General features: G+C 46.6%; 11 protein-coding genes across 11 annotated transcripts; 3 read left to right on the forward strand and 8 right to left on the reverse strand.

Annotated features, from left to right (window-relative positions):
- Positions 1–999: 999 nt before the first annotated feature.
- On the forward strand, positions 1000–2244 carry N7447_010784 (putative glycosyl hydrolase; the record flags this gene model as incomplete). The annotated part of the gene is made up of 3 exons (XM_057235046.1): positions 1000–1470; positions 1521–1777; positions 1833–2244. The coding sequence occupies 3 exons, from the start codon at positions 1000–1002 to the stop codon at positions 2242–2244; spliced, it is 1140 nt and encodes a 379-aa protein (XP_057080364.1).
- Positions 2245–2651: 407 nt separating this feature from the next.
- Positions 2652–3491, reverse strand: N7447_010785 (beta galactosidase jelly roll domain-containing protein; the record flags this gene model as incomplete). Its single annotated transcript, XM_057235047.1, has 1 exon — positions 2652–3491. The coding sequence occupies one exon, from the start codon at positions 3489–3491 to the stop codon at positions 2652–2654; it is 840 nt and encodes a 279-aa protein (XP_057080365.1).
- Positions 3492–4125: 634 nt separating this feature from the next.
- N7447_010786 (uncharacterized protein) lies at positions 4126–4676 on the reverse strand (the record flags this gene model as incomplete). Its single annotated transcript, XM_057235048.1, has 2 exons — positions 4126–4488; positions 4548–4676. 2 exons carry the CDS (start codon positions 4674–4676, stop codon positions 4126–4128), a joined length of 492 nt encoding a protein of 163 aa, XP_057080366.1.
- A 1251-nt stretch (positions 4677–5927) lies between these two features.
- Positions 5928–6654, forward strand: N7447_010787 (glutathione S-transferase family protein; the record flags this gene model as incomplete). The annotated part of the gene is made up of 2 exons (XM_057235049.1): positions 5928–6313; positions 6372–6654. The coding sequence occupies 2 exons, from the start codon at positions 5928–5930 to the stop codon at positions 6652–6654; spliced, it is 669 nt and encodes a 222-aa protein (XP_057080367.1).
- A 243-nt stretch (positions 6655–6897) lies between these two features.
- N7447_010788 (uncharacterized protein) lies at positions 6898–7766 on the reverse strand (the record flags this gene model as incomplete). The annotated part of the gene is made up of 2 exons (XM_057235050.1): positions 6898–7447; positions 7471–7766. 2 exons carry the CDS (start codon positions 7764–7766, stop codon positions 6898–6900), a joined length of 846 nt encoding a protein of 281 aa, XP_057080368.1.
- Positions 7767–8765: 999 nt separating this feature from the next.
- On the reverse strand, positions 8766–10550 carry N7447_010789 (Zinc finger CCCH-type; the record flags this gene model as incomplete). The annotated part of the gene is made up of 5 exons (XM_057235051.1): positions 8766–9407; positions 9467–9828; positions 9890–10190; positions 10247–10294; positions 10353–10550. 5 exons carry the CDS (start codon positions 10548–10550, stop codon positions 8766–8768), a joined length of 1551 nt encoding a protein of 516 aa, XP_057080369.1.
- Positions 10551–11901: 1351 nt separating this feature from the next.
- N7447_010790 (uncharacterized protein) lies at positions 11902–13354 on the reverse strand (the record flags this gene model as incomplete). The annotated part of the gene is made up of 2 exons (XM_057235052.1): positions 11902–12512; positions 12646–13354. 2 exons carry the CDS (start codon positions 13352–13354, stop codon positions 11902–11904), a joined length of 1320 nt encoding a protein of 439 aa, XP_057080370.1.
- A 1443-nt stretch (positions 13355–14797) lies between these two features.
- Positions 14798–15985, forward strand: N7447_010791 (uncharacterized protein; the record flags this gene model as incomplete). Its single annotated transcript, XM_057235053.1, has 2 exons — positions 14798–15129; positions 15187–15985. 2 exons carry the CDS (start codon positions 14798–14800, stop codon positions 15983–15985), a joined length of 1131 nt encoding a protein of 376 aa, XP_057080371.1.
- Positions 15986–16134: 149 nt separating this feature from the next.
- Positions 16135–17292, reverse strand: N7447_010792 (serine hydrolase domain-containing protein; the record flags this gene model as incomplete). Its single annotated transcript, XM_057235054.1, has 1 exon — positions 16135–17292. One exon carries the CDS (start codon positions 17290–17292, stop codon positions 16135–16137), a length of 1158 nt encoding a protein of 385 aa, XP_057080372.1.
- Positions 17293–18647: 1355 nt separating this feature from the next.
- On the reverse strand, positions 18648–20525 carry N7447_010793 (NCS2 family permease; the record flags this gene model as incomplete). Its single annotated transcript, XM_057235055.1, has 3 exons — positions 18648–19391; positions 19446–20360; positions 20436–20525. The coding sequence occupies 3 exons, from the start codon at positions 20523–20525 to the stop codon at positions 18648–18650; spliced, it is 1749 nt and encodes a 582-aa protein (XP_057080373.1).
- Positions 20526–21602: 1077 nt separating this feature from the next.
- N7447_010794 (MFS transporter) lies at positions 21603–23444 on the reverse strand (the record flags this gene model as incomplete). Its single annotated transcript, XM_057235056.1, has 3 exons — positions 21603–21864; positions 21921–22327; positions 22386–23444. The coding sequence occupies 3 exons, from the start codon at positions 23442–23444 to the stop codon at positions 21603–21605; spliced, it is 1728 nt and encodes a 575-aa protein (XP_057080374.1).
- Between the last annotated feature and the right edge of the window lie 1137 nt (positions 23445–24581).

Consider the following 24581-nt stretch of genomic DNA (forward strand, 5'->3'; position numbering starts at 1 on the left):
TTCTTGAGAGAGTGTCAGCGATTGTGAAAGATTCGATTTTCCTTTAGCCGACAGTTAGCTGGTGACAGTATGCCAAGACGCCTGTTTCCCATGGGGATGATAGTTAACCTTCGAAGAGCTGCTGACGTCAGTGTAGCAATAGTCCGATTTAGATGTTACGCGTCTCAGACAATGTGTCTCATATAGCTATCCTCGTGGCTCATTGCGCTGAAAGAGAACTGATCCGCTGAACTCCATGCAGCCGTAGATGCCCATGCAAGCCATAGATGCCCATGCAAGCCATATTCAAAGCTCGGTCGGCTCGGATAATTAAGGCTCAATTGATTCGTCTATGATCACTTCAATTGACCAATTAAATTCAACGAACCAACATCACTTAATCTAGACCAGATCAACGACCGTTAGGTGGGCTCCTTCAGACGATGGGGCTCCCCATCCTGACGAAGAAATGAACTCATAGCGGGTCTGAAAAAGCGATGGGGTTTTTTTTAACAATAGTTAACCCGATTTTTCTTGCTCAACCGACTCTGACTGAACGAAAAACCAGCGACGATCACATTGCAAGGGGTGAGCGCTAACAATAGCGTTTGTACGCGCCAGCTTGTCGAACATACACCCCTTTGATCGCATGGAAGAGGAAGATTGACAAATTGGCTGAGATCGGACCTGGTGTTGCTGCAAGGCTGGTTCCTTTGACTACCGTCCAGCTGCATATATGTTCACGATTTTGGCCGAGTTTCAGTGTCACATCGAGGCGATCGTTGCAGATCAGGGGCCTAGCTATTTGCTATAGTGGACCAGGTTGTTTTTGATCACCAATCAAGGCACCACAGCCGCAAGAATGTACAACAACAACAACGAATATGTATCTCTTTAGGATATGCAGTTATGTGTCCAAGAGCTGTACGTGGAGATCGGAGCTGACTTATTTAAAGCGAATTTCTGCTGCCAATTCGTGTCTCCATTCGAATAGGTCTTTTCCTTCGACATCTCGCAACCATGTTGTTCTCTCGTCGCAGTCTACTGGTCCCTTCACTCGTTTCCTTATTTCTGACAGGAAACGTGGCTGCCGATGACGCGAGAATAAGAGCCCGACAGGGTCTTGAGATTCTTCAGGGCTGGTATAACACCACAAGTGGAATTTGGAATACGTGTGGCTGGTGGGACGGTGCAAGCTGCATGAATACAATTGCGGACTTAGCTGCGCTTGATCCATCGGTGATGGATACGGCGACATATGTCTTTAATAACACATTCCACGTGGGGCCCGTGTCCAATCCGAACCCCGGAGTCGAGAAGAAAACTGTTTTTACACGCGACAACCAACTATCAACTTCCGTCAATGCGACCCAGTGGCTTGATCAAGCCTACGATGATGATGCGTGGTGGGCCCTTGCATGGATTGCCGCATACGATGTCACCAAGGAGGGGACATACCTGGAATTGGCCGAGGGAATATTTGAGAGCTTGGTATGTATAGACCCGGGTTTGTGTTTGGACATGTGTTAATGTTTCCTTAGGCGGACGCGTGGGGCACCAACTGTGGCGGTGGCGGTCTTCCTTGGAGCCCGACAAGTACATACGTTAACGCGATTACGAACGAATTGTTCCTTTCTGTCGCAGCACACCTTGCAAACCGTGTCCCGGACAGAAAATCATACTATGTCCGCTGGGCTCAGAAGGAATGGGACTGGTTCACGTCTCAGGCCTTCATTGGTCAAAACGGCACCATCAATGATGGCCTTTTGGACAATTGCCAGAATAACGGAGCTACCGTGTAAGCACTTTGCTTCCGATCATCTTCTTGTTATTGCTTCGCTGACTTTCTGCAGATGGTCGTACAACCAGGGGGTTGTCCTCGGTGGATTGGTTGAATTGAACAGGGCGGCACCCAATGACACATACCTACCCTTGGCCAACAAGATTGCAAAAGCAGCCATTGACACATTAACCGACTCCATAAATGTTATCCACGAATTCTGCGAGCCACAGTGCCTGCCAGATGGTACCCAATTTAAGGGAATTTTCATTCGCAACCTACGGATGTTGCAGAAAGCATCTCCTCATGATGATTACCAGAGGGTGATAAGCAGCTGTGCGACCAGCATCTGGAATAATGATCGCAATGCAAAGGGACAGTTCGGCGTCAACTGGGCTGGCCCTATCCAAGCAGTGGTGGATGCTTCGACGCACAGCTCGGCCCTTGATGCATTGGTCGCGGCTGTTGCTGCATTGGGTACCTAGCGATGGATTACAGAGATACAAGGCCATTTCATATTTTCTTTCGGCCATTCAAGTTCACGGGGTTTCAACAGATTTGATGCACATAGATTATTATTTCTGCATATATACCAACTACCATTGCTACGCTCATGACTCAATAATATATTCCCACTTTCTAGTACGCCTTTGCTCGCTTCGCCCAGATATGCTGTCAGGCGGCTTGAGGTCTATCGTAGCCTGACCGAATGATGGATATGGGAACCAATTCCAACTTTCCCAGTGTTGCGGTGTGCTTATCCTGTGCCCACACTGTTAATCCTATATGATTGTTCCCCTCGTGATTGAGAATACCCTCTGGAATGGGGAAAGCTGTTTGGGGGCCAAGGTGGTTGACTTTGAAATTACAGATAGCGGATTCCGGGTTGGAATCATGGAACCATGTCCAATGAACCAAAGAGGTACATACTGTATTTTCCGAATTGATATCCATTCACGAATAGCTGGCATCTGTAATTGTTGCCTGCGGTATTTTCCTTAAGACTACTGTGGATAGAGCTGTTGAACACAACGCTCATTGGGACATCCCACCCACTGGGGATGTTTAGCCGGAAGGAGGCAGCATAAAATCCAGCACCCGCGTGAGCGAAACCATCTGTCACTGGGCTCGCTAATTCCCATTTTGAGCTTGGTAGACTGGGATTATGGCATCCTTGTCTCTCGGCATACATGCCACCTTCGTTGAGGGGACCGCGGACCAAATCCTGATACTGCTCTCCTCCAAGGTTACCAGTCAACTTCCATGAGACGTCGGATTGGGCGTGACCTGAAACCCCATAGTTCAAAGTTCCTCGTGGGAACTTCATTGCATCAGTGCCGAGAGTCTCCTCATCTTGCCCCATGTGATCAATCAGAACTGAGATCACATACGGGCTTCCTTGCGACAAGGCGGATGATAGCGACATGTTGTGAACAACAGTAGAGTTAGCACCCGACCCAACCCATGAGCCAAGGAATGCGTTGTTCAACCAGACAGAGTGTCCATATCCCGCGCCACCAGATACATTCAAGCAAACATTTGATTCTTGGCCATTAGCCTCAAAATGACCACGGTATAGTGGGGATCTTGTGTGGTATCCGTAGTCCATGGAGTACAGACCCCTCGGGGTATCGAGTGGATGTGGGGTGTGTGTTGAGACTTGGGTGCAGGGTGTCCAAGCTGAGTCGTCGTACGAGCCCTGAATCTCAGGGAGAGAATCAAGAACTTCCATTCTAGGTCGGACAAATCAGGAATGTCCAACTTAGGAGGGTTGTATCTGACAGTTCCCAAAAGGTTCCGATTGGAATTTTGTGAAGTATGTAATAATTCTCCATTAAACGTGGTACCTTTCAGCTTTTTCGCCGGGCTGAAGATGACCTCGATTTCTGTTGTGGCATTCACATCCCCTGTTAACCGCAGCTGCTAATTTATCAGATTGGCTGTTCGGATAAGATATCCGGCTTTAACAACAACCAGGCTCTTTGATGGCGATGAGTAGTTTCCAATCGGACCTAATACCGGCAACTCCATCACCCAGTAGTTGTATGCTTCGTTTCGCCAGAGCAGATATACCTTGAGATCGGCTACCTGGATGATGTGTCGGGCTTGTGTAACATGCCATTGTACAACCCAGGCAGACCTGATTTGTTTTATTTCGATGCCGCCTCCTTCGACGACGGTTAGCTTTCCAAGATGGCTGCACAAAACAAAATCATGTCGTTCTCCGGCTCCTCCATATAGGATTAATACACGTGTAGACCCTGACCCACGCGTCCGTGTGAATATTTCTGCAGAGGAATAAATCAGATTGATGCCGCCGACATGATAATCTGTGACGTGAAATTTGGAATCCTGTCCGTTTAGCGTTAGATGCCCTCCCAGCTGAGCGCTCTTATGTCGCCGATGCTTGTCGGCAATGCGAGGGTGTGCTGAGTGTTGTCGGTTGAAGTGAAGTCGGCATGTCTGACAACATAGAAATTTGTCCGCGTCCCATTTCTAAGGAGAGCAGTGACAGCTATCGAGGAGGGTGCACCGTAAGTACCATTCGCTCCAAGATAAGGAGTTGGCGTCAGGTAAGCAGGAGATACTTTGAGGCAGTTGGCCTCGAGTTTCTGTTCACTATATTTCTCGCGCCAGATCGCTTTTTCTTCTGTGATGGCTGCACCATAGTCGTATAATGTATGCCCGCCCATATATCCAAGGTTACCCCAATTGGTGCCGCCGAAAGTCTGACCAGAGGACCACGATAAGTAATTCAATATGAAGTGAAGAAGTCGTATGGACTCACTATGTAGATGTTGAAGATCTTCACGCCAGAACTGTAGTTGTTCTTGTACACAAATCTGACAGCCTCTTCATTAACTAACTGGTTGCACATGTCCTTAAGAACTCCTCCCTTATGATTAGTTCCCTTCATTGGTGAAAAAAGCATAATTTTCCCACCATCCCTCTCCAGAACCCCCTTGGCACTCAGTAATAGCAAAGGGCGTCGTTGGACTCAGCCGTTTGTGTGTAGCTTGTCAATCATATGGAAACCGGTTAGTAGGCCAAACACTTGGATTTGCACCTATTACAAAGGTCGCGTTGATAATTCTCTGGCTGAACCATGCTAACTGGGCCATCATGTGTGATCTGTGCCCTTTCAATGGTTCGACCCACTGTTGACACATAATTTGCTGTTGCATTCAGGTATTCGGGGTCGTAAGACCGAATAACGGGTTGCTCTCGTAAAACCCAACCAGGTATTCCACCAGCAGTGGTCTCTGCATTGATATATGGTCCCGGTCAGGCAATTAAGTATAGACCATCCTGGCTTGCTGCGTCGAAGAATTCATCCAAGCTCCATATCCCATCGGTGACAACGTGTCCTGGATTCCCTTCAACAAGGCTCTAGTCCACGTAGAATGAGACGCCAATAAAGCCCATACTCTTTACCTTTTGGAATACGTCGAGCCGAAGCCAAGGATCATGAGCCGCTCGCCGCGTACTATAATGGAATGCTGGTCCCATGTCACCTGTCCGTACCGCGTTAGTACTATACTGCTACCAAGGTGATGCTAGGCTCACTAGATCCTGTAGTCCATTGCTTTCTAGCTGGGCATAGCTGTTTCTAGAGGCGAGCGCTAAAGTCACAACTACAAAAATTAGCGTGAATAATTCTGACATGAAAAACATACCTCGGTGTTTTTCCCGGTTGGTAGGTAGCTCAACAGGTAATCGCGTGTGACAGCAATGCAAATAGAATTTCTAAAAGGTGATGTAGCATTTTCTCTTCTTTTTGTAGTCTCAAATCCGCATTCACTTCCCCCACATTGACAACTCCGACTCTGCAAAACCCAAACAGCAAGCCAGCTGCCACGTTTCATCTTATTGAAGATGTTGCCAATTAACCGGCGAACAGGCAAAAATTCGCCCTATTAATCCGTTCAGCAATGCCATCCTAGACGAGATGAAGTCCAAAATGTCTTCCCCTCCATATCCATGATGCTAACCGCCAATCAGGCTAAATCCCTTCCGTGAATAACCCCAGGTTTTACCAGGCAAATTACATCATCAAAACCTCATTTCGCCATCCTACGACTTATTTCGAGCCCCTCGACATAAAACTCTCAACATATTCTTCAGCATATTCCAATTGTCATCAATCGCCAAATCCTTAATAAGAAAAATGGCCGCCCATATCAAGCCGCTGGTCCTGCACGCCCACGGGACGAGCCCGAATCCAGCCAAGATCGCCATAGCACTCGAAGCACTCCATATCCCGTTCGAAGTGAAGCAGTGGGACTTCAGCGACGATCCCAAGAGCGGCGTGAAGGGCACAGAGTACCTCAAAATCAACGAGAACGGGCGCGTTCCTGCGATCGAAGATCCTAACACCGGTGTTGTCTCGTGGGAGTCAGGGGCATGCATGAACTACGTCCGCCGTGTGTATGACAATGGTAACGCGATCGGTCCGTCGGGTGACTCGGCGCAAGATCTGGTAGATTTTGAAAAGTGGGAGTATTTCCTGTTGTCGACGCTTGGTCCCATGACCGGACAAACAAATTGGTTTAAGTTGGTGTCGTGAATTCAGAAGAAATCACCGGATCAAGCTGACTGTTGATTTCTTCAGACACTATAACTCACAAAAGAATGAGGATGCGCTCCAGCGGTACACGGCCCAGACCTATCGCTGCTATAATGTTCTCGAGGGACAGTTGAAGAAGACTGGCGGTGAGAGCATTTTACCCAGCCGTGTCACTGCCGTTGATTATCATTTCGAGCCGTGGGTGCGTATGTATTCTTTCGCTGGTCTTTCCCTTGACAATTACCCTATGATCAAGAAGTGGCTTGAGCTCATGGCGACACGAGAAGAGGTCCAAGAAGGGTACATCAAGATTCAAGGTAAAAAGTGAACGGTGAGAACCCAGACTATCCTAGGGAAGTATGTAAGTGAGGACTCGGATCAGATCTGGACAATTTATAGCAAGCCCAAAAGTGCAGTATCAAAACCAAGTATATGTATGCTAAAATCCATTGCTATATGGCCTTGGTTTTCATTTAATGTATATTCAGCCACAAATCCAGATTGTCAAATTCTCATTTCCTTGTAGCTGGCTGTGTATTATCGTTATCCAAACAACAAAACCTTCGGAACCTCAAATGACATATAGCAGATATCCTTTTCCATCGTGCGACTTGTCTGGCATCCTGCCTCCCAGCACGTTGACCTGTGGAGCCTGGTGCGTAAGCCCACGCTCGGGTATCACCTTGTCCCGTTCAGTCCTCCATTTCACAAAATGATCCTCTACCAATTCATCCGTGACGTGCTTGTTTTTCCTCTCTTGCTCGCCGATCATAACATACGGCACTAGGTCCTGTGCCGTATCCTCGTCCGAAGAAAAATAGCCATGCGCCGTGTATAATTTTGTTTCCGGTGGGAAAGATAGGATGCGTTTCATCGAGCGGAAATGTTCCCGAGCATCGCTACCCGGGAAGTCACATCGGACACTGCGAACGTCAGGATTGAACATAGTGTCTCCCATGAAGATGCTGTCCCCGATCTTGTAGACTTCATGGTCCGGAGGATGTCCTGAGAGGGCGATGCAGATGACGTCGCCAATTTTGAATATTTCATCGGGCTCGAAGAGATGGTCAAAAGCGTGGTCGATTTCTTCGTTCGGGATGTGAAACTTGTGTGCGAAGTGACTTTGGACAGATTTAGCGTTTACGCCGATGCAGATAGGGCGTGGGGCTGTCCGAGGGACCAGAGACTATGCTGGATATAGTAGGCAGCAGAGATATGTCCTTCGTGGATATGGGTCTTTAGCAACATGGTGACTGTGTATCCAATTTTCACAACATATCCGATGAGTTCATCTGCAGATTCGGATGTGATGATGAAGTTTTCGGGGTCGTAGTTCAGGACTGGGTCGATGATGGCCGCCTCTTTTCTTTGAGGACAGGCTACCACATACTGCCAGGAACAAGTCTTGTGCTCGAAGAAGGGGTGAACTTTTGGTTGCATTCTGTTGGCCGTTTTGAACATCACCCAGTGGATTGCGTTTACATTAAAAGGAATTTTCAATGATGTTTCCTATAGTGTACTGATCCTTGCTTAGGTGGCTGGTTGGAATTACGAATTTATATATTATTAGTACCACTACAGTCTCAAGGACTACAGTACTATAAATTAAAAGACAACTCCAAATTACAATAGCACAATAGACTTGGCGACAGACTCAATGTCAATGGTATTATTTTCGAGCGCGTATCATATAACTCAAGCCTAGGTGACTGGGTAATGTTATATCTTCCTGCTGTATAGGTCAGGCACGACGCTCGCCTGCATCTCAAGTGGACCACGGAGAGATGGTGGTCGAGAGGGTTAGAGAGAGGAAGAAGAGAAGAACGAAAGTAGCTGGGCGGCCTTTTATATGGTCACATCCGACGTACCTTTCCCGGGCAACTGCTGAGATCTCCCGTAGTCGCATCATTCTCTCCATAGTAGTAGAGTCTCATAGTCTCTCTTCATAGTTTCATACTTACCACAATACACATGTTGTGCTCTCATAATCTCATCTGCTAGATCGTACATTCTAATAGCAACATCACAAATTTCGTGACTCGGTTTTATATGGATCTACCTCTATATATTGGATTGGTCATGGAGAAAAATTACACGATGATGATCAAATTAAATAATTGGACGGTAAGGACAGAAAAAAGCTTGGTGCTTTTTGAGCTATCTACCACATAAGATCACCGGGTATGAAATAGACCAGGAAATAGTTGTAGGTACCAAGCTATTGAAACTTCGTGCGCAAAATGTCGTCAATCTTCTTTCTAGCCCATTGAACTGTCTTTCTTAAATCTGTCCGTTTAGTGCTAGCCATGAACCCATTGTTTTATCAAGCGACCGTCCTTGCAGTCACTGGCATTTTCACGCATACAAAAACATCCCACGTAAGAGAGATTGTCCGTAGGCATGGATTGCAAAGTTTTTCTTCGCGGGGATTCTGATCAATTAGAAAAACATAGGCGACAGTCCTTTTCCTGTAGAATCGTCGCTGACAGACCATTGATCAATTTCACTCTGGTCACTTGGCACGTCCCATCGAGCGGTTTGAAGATCAAGGATGTGAGCAGTTTGGTTGAATCGGCATTGCCAGCTCTTCACGGCCTTGCATCCGGGCTTCTGGCATAGGTGACCCATGTAGCATTTGATTGATCGGCAGGCACCAGCCCGAGTGCAGGGGTGTTGGAGGAGCATGTATCGCAAAACCTCAATTATCACGTTAGAGACATCGCTGTGGTCAAAGGTGCAGCTCATATCGCCGCATTCTCCTGACAGATGGTAACTATTACAGACTTTGTGTTCCTTGGCTCGGGCGTGGTATTCATCGAATGCTTCGGGTGACGGGTGAGGATAGTATGGATCAATACGGTCCCCATCTTTATTGACTGGAATGAATTCTTCTGTTTTGATGCTCGGCAAGGGGAGCATGGATCTAAGGAAATCCTCGGAGCGGCCGACAACTGTCGGGGAAGACCATAACTGTTTAGGTGAATCACCTGCACCTGACTGTTTAGACGATGGTTGGTAATTCAATAACTGGTTAGGCATAACGTGTTGCTTATTGCAGCCGTTGCCGAATTTGCAGATACCCTAGGTCGATGTCAGTCAACCATCTACTCGCGATGACATCAGAGACCGGAAATAAATACCTTCTGGAAGTGCTTGCAGATTGGTTTAGCGGTATTTGCACCATTCGCACCATTTGTGCCATTAGAAACGTGGTGTGCACCGTTTCCACCATTGAATTTGGTCGCAGTCGGAGATGTAGTCGCAGCCGGGCCTGTGGGCGGCTTGCTGTTAACTAGAGGGGTCGACATGAACACCGAAGGCAATTCTCGGATAGGGAGATCCAAGGCCTCGAATTCACGGTGGAAACCAGCAGCTTTGATGAGGGTGATACGGTCACCCCTGCCTCTATAGGGCGTCAGCAGGGAGCCGTATCCGGTGTCGTGGCAGCCAGCAAAATATATGTGGCGGCATTGGTTGAGATCCACGAAGAGTCGGAACATTTCTTGATTTCGCAGCACATATCAGTACAATAACCAGACTATCCATGCCAAAATGTTTATTACCTCTGATCTTGAAATCACTCCCTTCCTTCTTCTCTGCAGCATCGACATAATCAAAGAGCTCCTGGGCACGGGTAAATGACGAAGTAAATGGTGACATGGATCGAGCCTCGTGGCCCATAAGTCCAGCTCGAGCTAGCGCCTTTGACAAACCGAGAACGTTTGCATAGACACGAACCATGATACGGCACTGTTCTGCCTGCATTCCCATTGTCGAATGCATAAGCTCTTTGACAGAATCACTCAGCTCGCGGGCTGCATTAATTCCACCTTCGCTGCCATGCTTCAAGAAATGCTCTTTGAACTGAAGAGGTATGTTAGTCGACTGATTAAATAGCGAGGACAAGAAGATAATCTCACCAGATATCCGTCTCCGTCTACAAGGACGAGGACAAAAGGGTTACGGTCCTGGTTGGTTGTCAGTTCTGTCGCTCTCGGGCATTCAGTAATTTTAATCGACTCCTACCTGCCCTCTGGCCTGCCTTTTGTATTTCTCTCGGCCTTCTTTAACCTCTTCGTAGTCGCTTTTGAGCGAGCTGTAGTCGTCCAACAAACTCTTGAACTGGCTGAGTAGGTTCTGGAGATTGTCATGTTGCTTTTGTTGCTCCCGCGATAAGGATGCTAGATGCCCGTTCAAGGAATCTATATCAGAATCCCTCAGCATCTTGTCAGAGATATCGGGACGACATGTGCCAGTCCCACAAGCCAGGTTGATTCAAAGAAAGCTGCCAGCATTCGATTGGGATTTGGAAGAACAAGAAATTCAAAGTTCCAAACTGTGAGGTGAGATGGAGAGCTATGGTGGGGAAATTTGTTTGTCTGTTTGTCGCGTTGGGCGGTCAATGCAATGGCCCTTTAGGCAGTATCAGGTGACACTTCACGTGCATTTCCCGTAAAAGCGCCAAAGGAGGACTAGCGTAACGCGACTCAGACCTCGCTCCTATCCGAATTGCAAACCACATCCACAGGACTATCGATAGTCCCTGATTTGAAGATTTCTTCGTTTGAAACCCTAGGAGTTTCAAATTTTGACTGAGGCCTCTTTAAGCAAGAAACAACGATACTTTGTAGATACAACATACACGAGCACAGGAGCTACTCCCCACAGTTATGCATGGAGTATATGTGACGACAATCTCCCGTCATTTCTTAACAATTATTAAGAAATTCTTGGAACTTAGAATAACTAGGGGGTTATCACGTGTCTCATCCAGCTTTGGCAACAAGTATAATGCTATGGCCAGCAGTGTACTAAAGACTGCTTTGTAGGGTAGCGCGTGCTGAGACAGTAGCAACTCTGCATTGCTTTATGACAGCATTGATTTTCTTTCAATATATGAGTAAACAATGTCATGGGAAATTTACCTTCGTGCCTGTAGGAAATAGAAGGGAACCCGTTTGAGAGGTGAACAGTATAGGAGAGAGTAACTGCCAGCAGGAACTAATTTGCTTTATCAATTTGAGCACAGCGGAGAAACAAACTGCATGAAAAGGAAAAACAGGAAACAACAAATAAATATTGATATTTCATCGGATTTCAGACTAGAAGACCAAACTCCGAGAACAACACAGCTTCATAGTCATGTGTTCGGCGTCCATTGCTACCAACATTGCTATTTGGCGCCACCCGAGGACTATAAACCACCTTACCGTCTCTTTTTCGTTTTTGTATGTGTTACACCTAGTCCCTACTAAAGATGCACCCGGGTGCGCCTATAGTACGTTTCCTCACTTTTCCTCATAACATATCAGGCTGCATACACAGATATACAAAATGGTCTGCTAAACTTCGGAGATATTCTCCTAATGATGAGGTGTTCCACAAATGAACTTAAACTGATGATGGCCCGAGGTATCATTAGCTTCCGTTATAATGGCCATGAAGCTTTTGACGTCTCTACAAATGACCGGTAGACCATGGTAGATATTCTTGGATTAGATCTCTAACATGTTAGATTTTTACTAGTCTGTACTATCTATGATGTAACTTGACGCTGCCGTCAAAAATTACATTTTCATGGGGACAAACTTGACTCGGCAGAAAGAACCTCTGCACGTATCTGAGCATGTCCATGACTCTTTGCCACCAAATCCCAGGCCTCTTGAACCTCATTCGACAGGCGGAACTCCGAGAAGGTCGTCCATGTTGCTGTGCCCAAAGTTGCATCGTATCTGAAACAAAACTCGAATGCCGGCACACGAAGTGTACCAATATCGATTTGCATGAGATTCAACCGAGGCATACACTGGGCAGCGCGCCCAGCAGCGAGGAACAACTCATACAAGTACTTTCTCAACATTCGGGGATGCAGACTTTGTTGTTGGTCATTGGGTTGTTCGACAGAGTCATCCGATGATTCAAGAGAGGAAGATTCGTCCAATGTTCGGGATTCACGAAAGGAAGTGAAACCATACGGGGAAGGATATTTGAAGCTCGCGTCGAATTTGGTAAGAATTGGCCAGAACGGAGTAGTGTTGCTGGGATCTGCCGGCCAGAATAATTCAGGGCCGATCATGATTTGTGACAAGTCAACGCTTTCCAGCTGCTGAGTCAGTTGGTGCAAAGCACGGCACTGAAAATCAGGGATGGGGTTGAATGAGGGGGGAATTTGTCGCTCGGGGGTGGCTTTGCCTCGTATCTAAGATCTAGACGTCGCAGGGAGCGAGGCCAGCTAGTAATAGAGAAATCTATTCGCACTGTCAGAACCACTGGATATTTTCAAAGGACCAAAGCATAGTGAAGATGACGCATGACTAACCACTTCCAAGACTATCAGATAGTCTGGTGTCCTCTAGCTCGTTGTGACGGAGACTAGCAACGACAGTTTCCAGTCGAGGAAAATGAGCCACCATGCCGGAAACCGCAACCGGTGCAATATTGCGGACAATCTCACAGCCCTTCACCTCCAATGTAGTAATGCACTTGACGTCATGAAGTGCTACCCTTTCTGTCAGCTGCAGATAGCTACGTTCGTACCGCCGGTGTAGCAGATCCTGCTCTGGGAAAGCATAGCCTAGTTGTTGTCGGGCACGTCGGGTAGTCCAGTCCGGCTCCGCTTGCCAATCACTTGGAGACCGGGCATAGATCTGAAGTTTTATCTGGTACCGATCATAATCGGGCCACGAACTCAAAACTTCGAAGAGAGATGTTATGGCTTGCGTGAAGACCTTGTTATTGGCGTCGCGATCATGTTCATTTTCATAGTGGCGCCGGGCGTAGTCACTGTACGTAGGGAGAACAACCTTGAAATACAGAGATTGGACATGGAAATATCGACCGGGGGTGTGGGAGGAAGTGACAATCTGACGGAAGCTTTCAAGGCCCGCCGAATTGATATGCAGGTCGGCGAAGGTGAATGTCTCAGCGGCGACCTGCCATTGTGGACAGACACAAGCGCACTGTATCAGACTGTCCGGTTGGTAGGAGAATATGTGCTGAAGAGTTTCAAGCGGCAATGACCCAGCCATGGGGAATGAAGTGAAGGTTAATAGTGAAAGCCAAGACAAGTTAACGTAACTAACTAACTAGTTCACATGCGAGTGGATCACAAGCGAATGGATCACCGCAGAACACCATAGTTAAGGCTTTTTTTGATATCTATATATTTTGACAACCACAATTTGAATCTGAATTAATTTTTTTTTTCCATGGATCGATAACCATCTTATATAGCCTGCAGAGTTTTGAAGTGAATTGAAAGGCTTAATAATGGCGATACCATAAATTACGTTGTAATTAAGCTATCTCAGCTGTAAACATATATATTTTTCATATTTTATTATAACTTTCCTCTAAACTTTGTCAAAGTGCTATATTAAGTACCTAAATATACATCAAAATAACTTACTTGGTCTTAAATATACCCTCGAATTCCAGAATCTATCTAAGCATCTGTTGTTGGGATATATAGTATTGTAGTTTATCGCCTTAACTATGGTGTTCTGCGGTGATCCATTCGCTTGTGTGATCCACTCGCATGTGAACTACGTTAGTTAGTTAACGTAACTATTCGGTAAGCGGGTGGTCCACCCCGAAGCACATAGTAAATGCGATTTTTGCTACACTTATATCTCAACAGCCAACGTCTTTGTTTTATTTAATTACTTGCCGATAGCTACCGATAAGCATTCTTAGTAGTATATATCAATTTCGAATAAATCGACAACTTGCATTATTGCGGTATCGAAAATTACACGGCAAAAGCTCTAGAGTATATATAAACCTCTCTCACAAGTTTACTAAATTTCTTTAAGCTCCCTAGAGTGTAGAGATAGCATATAAAAAGCATTCAGCTACAAGGAAAAGTCCACACAGACCATCGTTGTTTGAGATATCAAATTGTAATTTATCGCATTTACTATGTGTTTTGGGGTGGACCACTGGCTTACATGGACCACCCGCTTACCGAATACGTTAGTTAACTAATCCCATTCAGGTATGCAAGGTGTTGAGGTGACAACCGGAGAGGCATAGCGCTCAGTGTCACATGCACTCATTTTAATCTAGCCTGAAAGTTTAGGTCGCCAAATTCTGCAATAAGAAAGCTTGTGTGGGATTGCGACTGGAAGTTGTATATCGAAAGAAGTATGCTTTCGTTAATATAATAATTGTGAGAAGTGAGAAAAGAGTGAGAAAAGAGTGAGAAGAAAAAAATTTCGTTTTATAATGGATTGATGATTTACAATATACCGTATGAAGAGGTGTAAAATGGGTGGTCTATACTTAGGCCAAACTTGAGCATTAGGGCATCAAATGGGTGTATACGATAAGCGATATGCCTCTTCGTCCTTCGTAGTACGCTGCGCTACCGAGCAAGCCTCGGTTTCACAAGGCTTGGCACGGGTAATTGGCCCCAAGATTTATAACGAGCTCCTGTTTCCCCAGATTTTAATCTGTTCCATACCCTCACTATGAGATACATACTCTTTTCTTTGAGCGCGTTGGTGTTCTACGCCATATTTTATTTCGCCTCCGTCAATGGCCTCGACGCGCTGGCACACAAATCCATTGAATCTGGCAAGCTCCCTAGCATTGATGCGCCTTTGCGAACAGTCTATACGGGAATTGAGGCAGTCGACAATGTACTGGCTCTTTTGACTGTATTTTTCTACCCGACACTTGACGGCCATAACCCTAGTCTGCTGCTTCACAGCATCGGATTTAGTGGTACATTCGGTGCGACCTGGACTCTGATCGTCTTGGAATCGTGGCGAAAGGGAAATGCCGGGACAGTAGCCGCTTAGTATGTTTTGCCCATCGATATCTTGGATATCGAATGACAACTAACTAATCGATTTAGCCCGACCATATTTGGCCTCATCGCTCAAGTATTCACTTTTGCCTTTGGCATCCCATTGACATGTGGTCTACAGCTGGGCTCCTCGATCACTGCGCGCCGTCCTCATGCAGATAATATTCGGGTCCCGCGAGCAGTTCTCGCGGCTCTGCCGTTGACTTTCGTTGTCGGATACATGTTGCCGACAGTGGCCATGACGTTGCCCGCTCCTTCTGTTATTTCAGTGGATCTAAAGCAGATCGCCATTTCCTTCTGGCATCCCTGGCCCGCGTACGTGTCTATTCTGACCACGGTCGCCTACTTTACATTATCCCCTTTCTTCTCAAATAACCACCGAGCATCCATGTCTAGCTTGCGCTGGGTCTACACATTTGCATTCGCCAATGCATCTCTGTCGCACATTGTGTCATGGGTTGTCTCTTTGGCAACTGTTATAGTGCCGGCTCTGTTTGAAGACCGTTTCCTGAGTTCTCTCCACCCGGCCAAGGTTTTCTCGATCCCTCTTCCTTGGTCTGGACTCACGGTCAATAATGTCGGTGATGGTGTGCATGTATTCCTTCGATGGGATTACCTCATTGGTTCGGCTGGTGTTTTAATCTGGGCTATCTCGCTGTACACCATTGCTCACAAGCAACTGCTCAGCACTGTCTCTTGGCCCAGTCTCCTGGTTAAGATTTTTCTGTTGACAGTTCTTGCCGGCCCCGCAGGTGCTGCGGTAGAGTTGATCTGGGAGAGAGATGAGCTAGTGTTTAGCGAGACAGGTGGTAGCAAGCAGGTTTCGAAAGCCAAGAAGTCTACCTGATTGAATATAAGTTGACCAATGATGAGGGGACTGTTTTGGACCATTAATGTTAAAGAGATATTTGTGAATTCTTGAAGACGAGTTGATATATGTAGAAATAATCTTCGTTTTGTTTCTCTTTGGGCGAACGAATGTGACCCTTTCATACATCACAGGGACACAGAGGGCTTCTTCTCTGCCATAATTGCATAAACCGCATCAATGTAAGCCATGACGTTCTCATTGCCCATGATCCCTGGTCCCATTTTGTTCATGGTATAAGAAATAGTCATACCACGATCCAGATCCATGACCAACATAGAGCCACCCCAACCTCCCCAGAAGCAAATGTTTCCTTCAGGGATAAAGGGTGTAATTTCCGGCACTGCCAGACCGACTCCAAGTCCAAATTTGACTTTCATACACAACACCAAATCGACACCGCTAACCCGCTCCTGAATCATCTGGTCAATAGTCTTCAGCCCAAGATACTGCTTCCCATCGACCGTTCCTTTCAAGGACACCATTGAACCAATCCGAGCCAGTGCACGCGCATTCGCAAACCCATTCACGGCACCAATCTCAGCACCCCTGAACCCAGGTGACTGGGAATCCTCAGCCTTGAATGTAAGATTGCCAAAGGCTTTACCCACAACGCTTTGCGGGTCAATCTTTGGCAGATTCTGAGAAGCACCAGGAATGATATCCGCCGTACGCGGCCAGTTCTCTTCGGCAAGACCGAGACTGAAATCAGCGCCTAACGGACCCGCAATCTCATCTGCAACGAATTGCTTCAACGACTTGCCGCTAATGCGTCGCACCAGCTCACCGATCAAATGTCCATGGTTTACTAGCTGGTAGCCGGATGCCTCCCCAGCCTTGAACCACGGAGCCTGTTTAGCGAGCATCTCAGTCGAAGCTTTGGTGTCGTAAATAGACTCCATGGGGAGTCGCTTGTCCCACTGGGGCAGGCCAGATGAATGGCTGAGAATGTGCCACACTTTTGTCTCCTCTTTGCCATTGGCTGCGAACTCCGGCCAGTATTTTGACACTTTCTCTTCGACGTCTAGCAGCCCTCGGTCCACGAGCGTCAGCGCGGCCAGGGCACTGACCACCTTGCTAGATGAGAAGACAGCGACCAGGGTATCCTTTTCCCACGAGCGCGACTTGGAGGCGTCGGTGTAACCGCCCCAGATATCCAGGACGTTTCTTCCGTTGACATTAACGCAGATTGACGCACCCACTTCTTCTCCCGAGGTTAGTCTTTCTTGGAAAAGATCACGCACGCGGCTGAATGCGGGGTTGCAGGCACCGTGTATGACAGCCATTACAACAGCTGTCGATTTGGTTCTTGCTGGTGAATAGACGTAGATATTTGAAGGATTATCACAGCTGAGAACAATTAAGTAACATCCCTAAGGGTTTGCACAAGAAAATGGCACCTACACATATTTATAGATAGTCTTCTCGTGATCTTCTAGTTAGTTAGCGTGCTTAGTTAGTGCGGGGACTTCGATCGACTCGTCAAACGACTGGTAAATGTAGGCGTCCAATCAATGGTATTCAAAACTCTATATTTCTGTATAACGTATTTCACAAGCGAGCTGCGCACCCCAAAACACATAGTAAATGCGACATACTATATCAACAACCACGTATCTATTTCATCTCCGTACTTGTCGATAGCTATTGATAAGACTTATTGGCACTATGTATAATTTGAAAGAAAGCGGAAGGCTATATTACCGTCATTTCAAAAATTACTGAAAATTACGTTGCAAAAGCTAGAAATAGATATTCGTCAATAAGAGATATATATTCCCAAAACGCCGTAAAGAGGCTATATATTACCTAGAAATCATTAAGCTATATATAAAACTCGATATAGACCACCGTTGTTGAGATATCAAGTTGGAATTTATCGCTCTTACTATATGTTTTGGGGTGCGCAGCTCGCATGTGAAATACGTTATACAGAAATACAGAGAGTTCCATAGTTACAGTCATGTTTCTTGAGTATTATCTAATCAAAACAATAGAGGATCTAACTATAAATCCTCTGGTATGCTTGGCATAGCATATTACCTGTGTATTGTGCCGTGTATGCAGACTCGACATTTGACACCTTAGTAAGGACCCCCCAGCGTCCTTTCATCTGGTCAGTTACTGCGACAAGCAACCCCATTCTTTTCCACATAGCAAAAATGGCTTACTATAGCCTTCTGAATAATAAAATATGACAAAAACCACGAATTTAGATAGACAACATGACTAAGACAATGCGTGGACGGTATGAAAGGCGGGGTATACGAAGTCTTGCAAAAAGGTAATGGGAATTAAGACGATCTAACAAAATATAATTGTAGTATCTTCCTCCCCTCCTCCTTTCTATAGTCTCTCATAGCCTTTTTTGGAACTCACGTGCCCACTGAGTACTGTCTTTGGGATTACCACCATGAGTATACAACAACATATGATGTTCAACTACCTACAGACAAGGCATCGAGAGGTATTAAAACAATATCTCATTCCGTGGTATGTATGACACGAATACAACCAAGTGTGAGTAGTAAGTCAATAAATACATAAAATAAAAATATACAATATTAACACATCCGCTGTAATGCCATGCAAACAAAAGCACAACCAATACCGCAACTCGCCTCCTTCATCCTCCAAATATTTACTCCGACTTCAATGGTGCAGCGGTAGGCTCATGGCCTTTCTCAAGAGCCACACGTTCCTCCGACGCGGAAGAGAAAGAAACAGCCTCACCAGTTGCAATCCGCTCCTCCGCATATTCTTCATCAGGTTTCCAGAAGTCCTTCTTTCCATGGAAAGCACGGTTAACCCAGGGGGGAAGGAAACCGCCCTGGATCTTCCAAGACCAAGGATCAGACTCATCCTTGTTAGGCGGGACGATACGACCACCGGTGATCTTCTCAACGCACCAGGTAAAGCCATTGAGGGTGATGTAGCTGGTGATACCGGCGATCAGACCGTAGGCAATACTGTATGTGAAAGGCATAATGGCGATGGTGAGGAATGCAGGAATCGCATCACCGTAGTACCGCCAGTTGATATCGGCGGCAGACTTTGCCATCATCGCACCGACAATCACGAGTGTGCAACCTGTAGCCCAAGGAGGAATTGAAGCAAAAATCGGCGCGAAGAAGACTGCAACAAAGAATGCAAGGCCGGTGACACATGATGTGAGCCCGGTTTTGCCGCCTTCGGAAATGCCGGCACCGGACTCGACGAATGCTGTAACGGGGGGACTACCGAAAAGGGATCCAATCGAGATGGAAATTGCGTCAACCATGTAGGCCATGGCGCTGCCTTCAAAGTCTTGAGTCTCCTCGTCGATTGCGCCGGCAAATCGGGCCATGGAGTACATTGTGCCTGTGGTATCGAGAATATCGACATACTGTGGAGATGTTAGTCTTGAACTTTATCGTTGAATAGAGAGCTTTTCACGTACCAAGAATGTGATGAAAGCCAGTCCGAACTGGCTACCCTTGCCAGCCAGGTCAAAATTCAGAGCAAGCAGAGTGTGCTTGATAGGATGGAAAGTAACAACTTGCTTGAAGAAATCAAACTTGCTAGATCCAAGCTCGGTATAGGGGAAGTAGGTTAGGGGTGTGGTTCGGGGCCAGCTAATTATTGACACCAGCAAAATACCGAGAATGACAGCACCCTTGACACGGTACATCATGAGCAAAGCCGTCAGGATACCGCCACAGAAGATGCCAACCCACATAGTAGGGCTGCGCATCTTGTCGCTGCTATTGCACATGCCCGTTTCTTCATTGAAGCTCACGCATCCAGCTAACTCGATGGGAGTATCAACGGCACCCTGAACCAAGCCAATACCGGCACTATAGGTCAAACCGATCAGTGCGAGATAGAGACCGATTCCGACACCAGTTCCAAGTTTGATAGACTTTGGGAGCGCACGGGCCAGCCACTGTCGCATGCCGCACAGCGTCAAACCCAGGAATACCCATCCTTCCACGAAGACAGCTGTCAGGGCAGTCGAGTATGAGACCATGCCGGAACCACGGGGCCCAACAACAGTGTAGGCAAAGTAGGCATTCAATCCCATTCCCGGTGCGAGCGCGATAGGCAGATTGGCGAAGAAACCCATGCAGAAAGTCGAGAGAGCGGCGATGGCGGCGGTGGCGGTGACGATATCGCGGTTGATTTCTTGTGTGCACATAGCGTAGTCGGAGTTGGTCGCACAGAAGTCACCCATATCTTCCTCGGGGCACACGCAGGTTCCACCCGTTATAGAGGTGATATTGCTGTTGACAGAGATGATGTATGCCATGGCGAAAAATGTGGCGAGGCCGGCGCGAATTTCAGTGAAGAAGTAGCTACCCTTCCTCTCTTTAGGCTGATGAATGGGTTAGTCAATTGTACCAGTACTCAGGATGCTATCACACATCACATAGAATTCAGTATCACTTACATGGCCACAGCCCTCCAGACGAAACCATTTCCCCACGGGACTGCGGGCAACCCGCACATTGGTGTTATGAATCCAGTTACTGATCGCCATTCTGAAAGAATATCACGTCCTGTGTGGATACAGCGAATTCCGAAGACGCTGTCGTCGTTGAGACGCAGTATTTAAAAGATGTTCCTGCAGTAGACGTAGGTGTAGAATATAGGTTGAAGAAAGAAATGGGCAAATCTCAATCTGGTTCCTCAGCCAACCACATTTCGCCGATAAGAGGTCGGAAAAAAAAAAAAAAAAGAAATTCGCCTCTTCCACTTACAGGTATCCTCCGGCTCTTTGGGCACTGGACAGCTTGGCGGGTCTCTTCATCCGTAACATGCCGTTTAGAAGCCCTAATTGGCTGTACGTTTCCCGGCGGTAAACTTCTCCATGGGTGAAATCTCGGCAAGCCGGTGTGGGAAATGGAAGGAAAAAAACAGAGAGACCTTGTTATTTTGGGCCTGATACTCACTTCGAATAAAGGTGTTTGAAACAAGAGCCATAAGCTCGTTTCGAAAAGTTGTGGGCTGCAATGCCCGCAATGCCAAGACCCTGATGCGCTCAGCCCTCGTGAGCTCTGGTTATCTTATCGGAAATTGTATGTGTCGTGAAGGAAATGTGCAGGGGGTCTTGATAACCGGAGAAAGCCGATGACATAAGTAATATGGAGAATCGTCAGATCTGAACATCTCTAGTTCTCATGGCTCAGGGATATCCGGGGAACGGCCACATCCGATCGTATGTTATCAACGAATCTCACCCGCAGATATCAGGTTTGTTCGATCTGACAACCTTAATTCGCCCATCAAGTCGCTTTAAACCAATCGATAGCTCGTCCATCGGAGAATGAAGGAGCTCGATCGGCCTACGCTACGCTCATTGAGGCGCTATGCCACGTGGATGTGCGAACTGTAAGGCATAAATTCCGAGTTGGGGTAGATCTAGTTAGGGCAGATCCAGTAGATACTTTGCTCTTTCTCTCTGCCCTCCTCTCTCCATCCATGAACATTGTACAGCATTCTATCCAGGACGTTTCTTCGTAGTGAGCACTTCTTGTAGAGACGATTCCTCTAGACCAGCCATTGAAAGTTACAATTTTGAGGCGTCTATGGATTTGATTAAACACGAAAGTCACACCTAAACGGACTCAATCACCCTTTTCTCTGACTTTGATGCGGGAGCAGGCTCGAGGATTGGAGCAAATTTAGACTTCTTGCGCAACGCAGGTCCCCATTTGATAAATACCAATGGAATCGGGATCATGATGAGGGCGAGACACCCAAGAAGTGTGCCGGCCCACTGGACACCCAAATTGACAAACATTTGCTTTGAGAATAAGGGGAATGCAGCTCCGACCGCTGATCGAATAATGGTATTCGAAGCAAACACAGATGCGGCACTGTGTTTCAAGGTCAGTATAGCCTTCCGCGGTGAACCAGAAACTGCGACACTTACAACATCAGATATGAGTCAATCAAGTAATTGAAGCACTGTAGGAAGATGACATAGATGCCAAATCCAGTCATGATTCCGCTGGCGGTGGGCGCCATCCAATGTATTGACTTTGTCCATCCAGTCCACCCATACCAGAACAACCCGACACAGAAGCAAACACCCCCAAGGCTGGCGGGAGGAAGTCTCCATTCTGGAATGGGGATGTTATTGTTGGCGGCTAACTTCTTAATATATGACTTCTGATCAAACATGAGATAGACGCCAGCTAGAAACTCGCCAATGATCAACCCAATGAACGGCAGACTTCCAACACCCAAATTAAAGCCGTGGATTCCTTGGAAAACCACAGGATAAGCCCCAAGAAGAGCATACATAAGCCCGTAGACAAAGCTCATCCAAAGAGAGATCTGGAAAATGTTTAGTAACCGGTTGGCCCGGGGGGTTGGATATTCATGTCCGACTTACTAGCAGAACAATTGGCTCGGTGAAAAGCATACGGAAAGGTCGACTAAAATTGATCGTGAGCAGCTCGCCCCAATCAAGCTCAATTGCTTCTTGTCTGGCGCGGATTCCCCAATTGTGTGTCTGCCGTCGCAGAATGGCGGCCTTTTCCACAAGAACAGCGGGTGCATAGGTCTCTTTCAAAAAGACAAGACAAAGACCAGTAGCCAGCCACCCCATGATAGAGGCGATGTACATAGTCCACCGCCATCCCAGATAAGACATGGTGATGAAGCCACCAATGAATGGAGACGCGAAAGGCCCCACGAATACAGCCATGGCGAACATAGCAATAGCCACACCACGCGTCTGGTTATTCCAAATATCGGCAAGCACGGCAGGAACAATAGCGATCGGGCTAGCAGAAAAAAAGCCAGCAAAGAATCGCGTCAACATCAAGGTCTGGACGTCCTTGCAAGTTGCTGTCGCAATGGTGAAAATGGAGTACCCGAACATGCCAATGCAGATTGGCCATCTTCTCCCAATAAGCTCACTTGCCGGTGCCCACACCGTCGGCCCTGAAGCAAATCCCAGAACATACAGGGTCACACCGAGGATGGCGACTTCCGTGCTGATATGAAAGTGAGCACTGATGTGTCCCACCGCGGAGGAGTAGATGGCACTGGCGAAAGAAGAGACGAAGGTTGTGTATGCTAATATCACTGATATACCAAGTTTGCGTCTGAAAGGCCAGTTCTGGGGGTGCATAGGATCGTTTGCATCGTTGAATTCGACAATGTATTCTTCGGGGTCTGGGAGAGTTGGAGGATGAGGCTTCCCTGCTCCAATGGGGAGCCATTTCTCTCTCGGGGTAATTCCGGAAATAGAGCCGACGGTTGAGCGATGTTGGAGCCGATAAGTGTTGATTCGCTCTATTTCAACTTCGTTCAGGTTGCTTTGGCGGCGATTGATGCTCCCTGAGCGCATGGACCCTATTTCCGACAGACGTCGATCGGGCGTCGTCATAGTTGTATTGAGGCCATCACTTCTACTGCTGCTAGTATCATGCGGGCTGTGAGACATGCTGGTGAAGATATATATATGCAATGTACTAGATTTCTGAAAATTATTTCCTATAGCGAATAGCATAATATATATAGCAATCAACAAATAATTCGGCATATTTGGTTAGGGATATTTCCATCACCTACAGCATCATTGAGTATTCCCTGGTTGATCCGTTGGAATGGCTACGGTAGGTCGTAGACCCAGTGCCGCGATGGACTGCCGTGACGTCCCAATAAGGTAATACCTCTCGTTCCATGATTTCCGATCCAGCCCTACCAAGTTTAGTTGACAAACAGAACTACAATCCCGAGGTCTATATTTTATCTCTAGTTTCTATCCCAATTATATGCGTAAAACGTAACTAATTATCAGGAATGGGATGACTCATTGCCTAGCGCCCAAGGGTGGCCGTGCCGGAGGAAGTATATTAATAACAATAAAGGTGCCGATTATCAATATTTGGGCATTCAAATAATTTTCGGCAGTTTTTGGCCATTACTAGCGTCAGACCTTTGAACCTATGTATATAGATCCTCGGATATATTAGAAGTTATTCGCGTAAAATTGGAGCCTTGCGTACCGACACCATAGAATGAGAGGTGATTAAGACTGTCGCAAAGATGATGGTAGTTTATAAATTGTCATCAAAGGCATTTTCTACTGCATATTCTGTACTGGCCCTGCTTTTATTGAAAGTGCCTCAACTCTTAATTGTAATAGAGTATAGTTGTACGGACTGGATGCGTAACAGATGCCGATCTCCCGACGATTTGATCGAAATATGGGTGTCAAATCCCGAGTCCAAATACCATATACAGAACAAAACCACACGATCGGATAGGGGGTAATTTCCCCCGAACCTCGTCGGATGTTCGGTTCGGAGAACCCACTGCATTATTGATTAATTGATTAGTCATTTTGTTTATCCAAGTTGCGAGTTTATCATGTTTAGCTAGATAGAGAGTTTTATAGCACTGAAAATACCATACATTTTGATACAGTCAGATTTCTGTCAATGGGCACTAAAAGGTGGTGAAATATACAATTTAGAGATTATACGAAACATGTATAGGGTAAATAACTCTTGCGAAATGATACTTGCGTATATTATCAAAAAGATAAAGTGTAAACTGTCTGTCTCTACTCTCAAAG

This window comes from Penicillium robsamsonii (genome assembly GCF_028829455.1).
Source record: "Penicillium robsamsonii strain IBT 29466 chromosome Unknown utg000008l_segment0_segment0, whole genome shotgun sequence".
NCBI lineage: Eukaryota > Fungi > Ascomycota > Eurotiomycetes > Eurotiales > Aspergillaceae > Penicillium > Penicillium robsamsonii.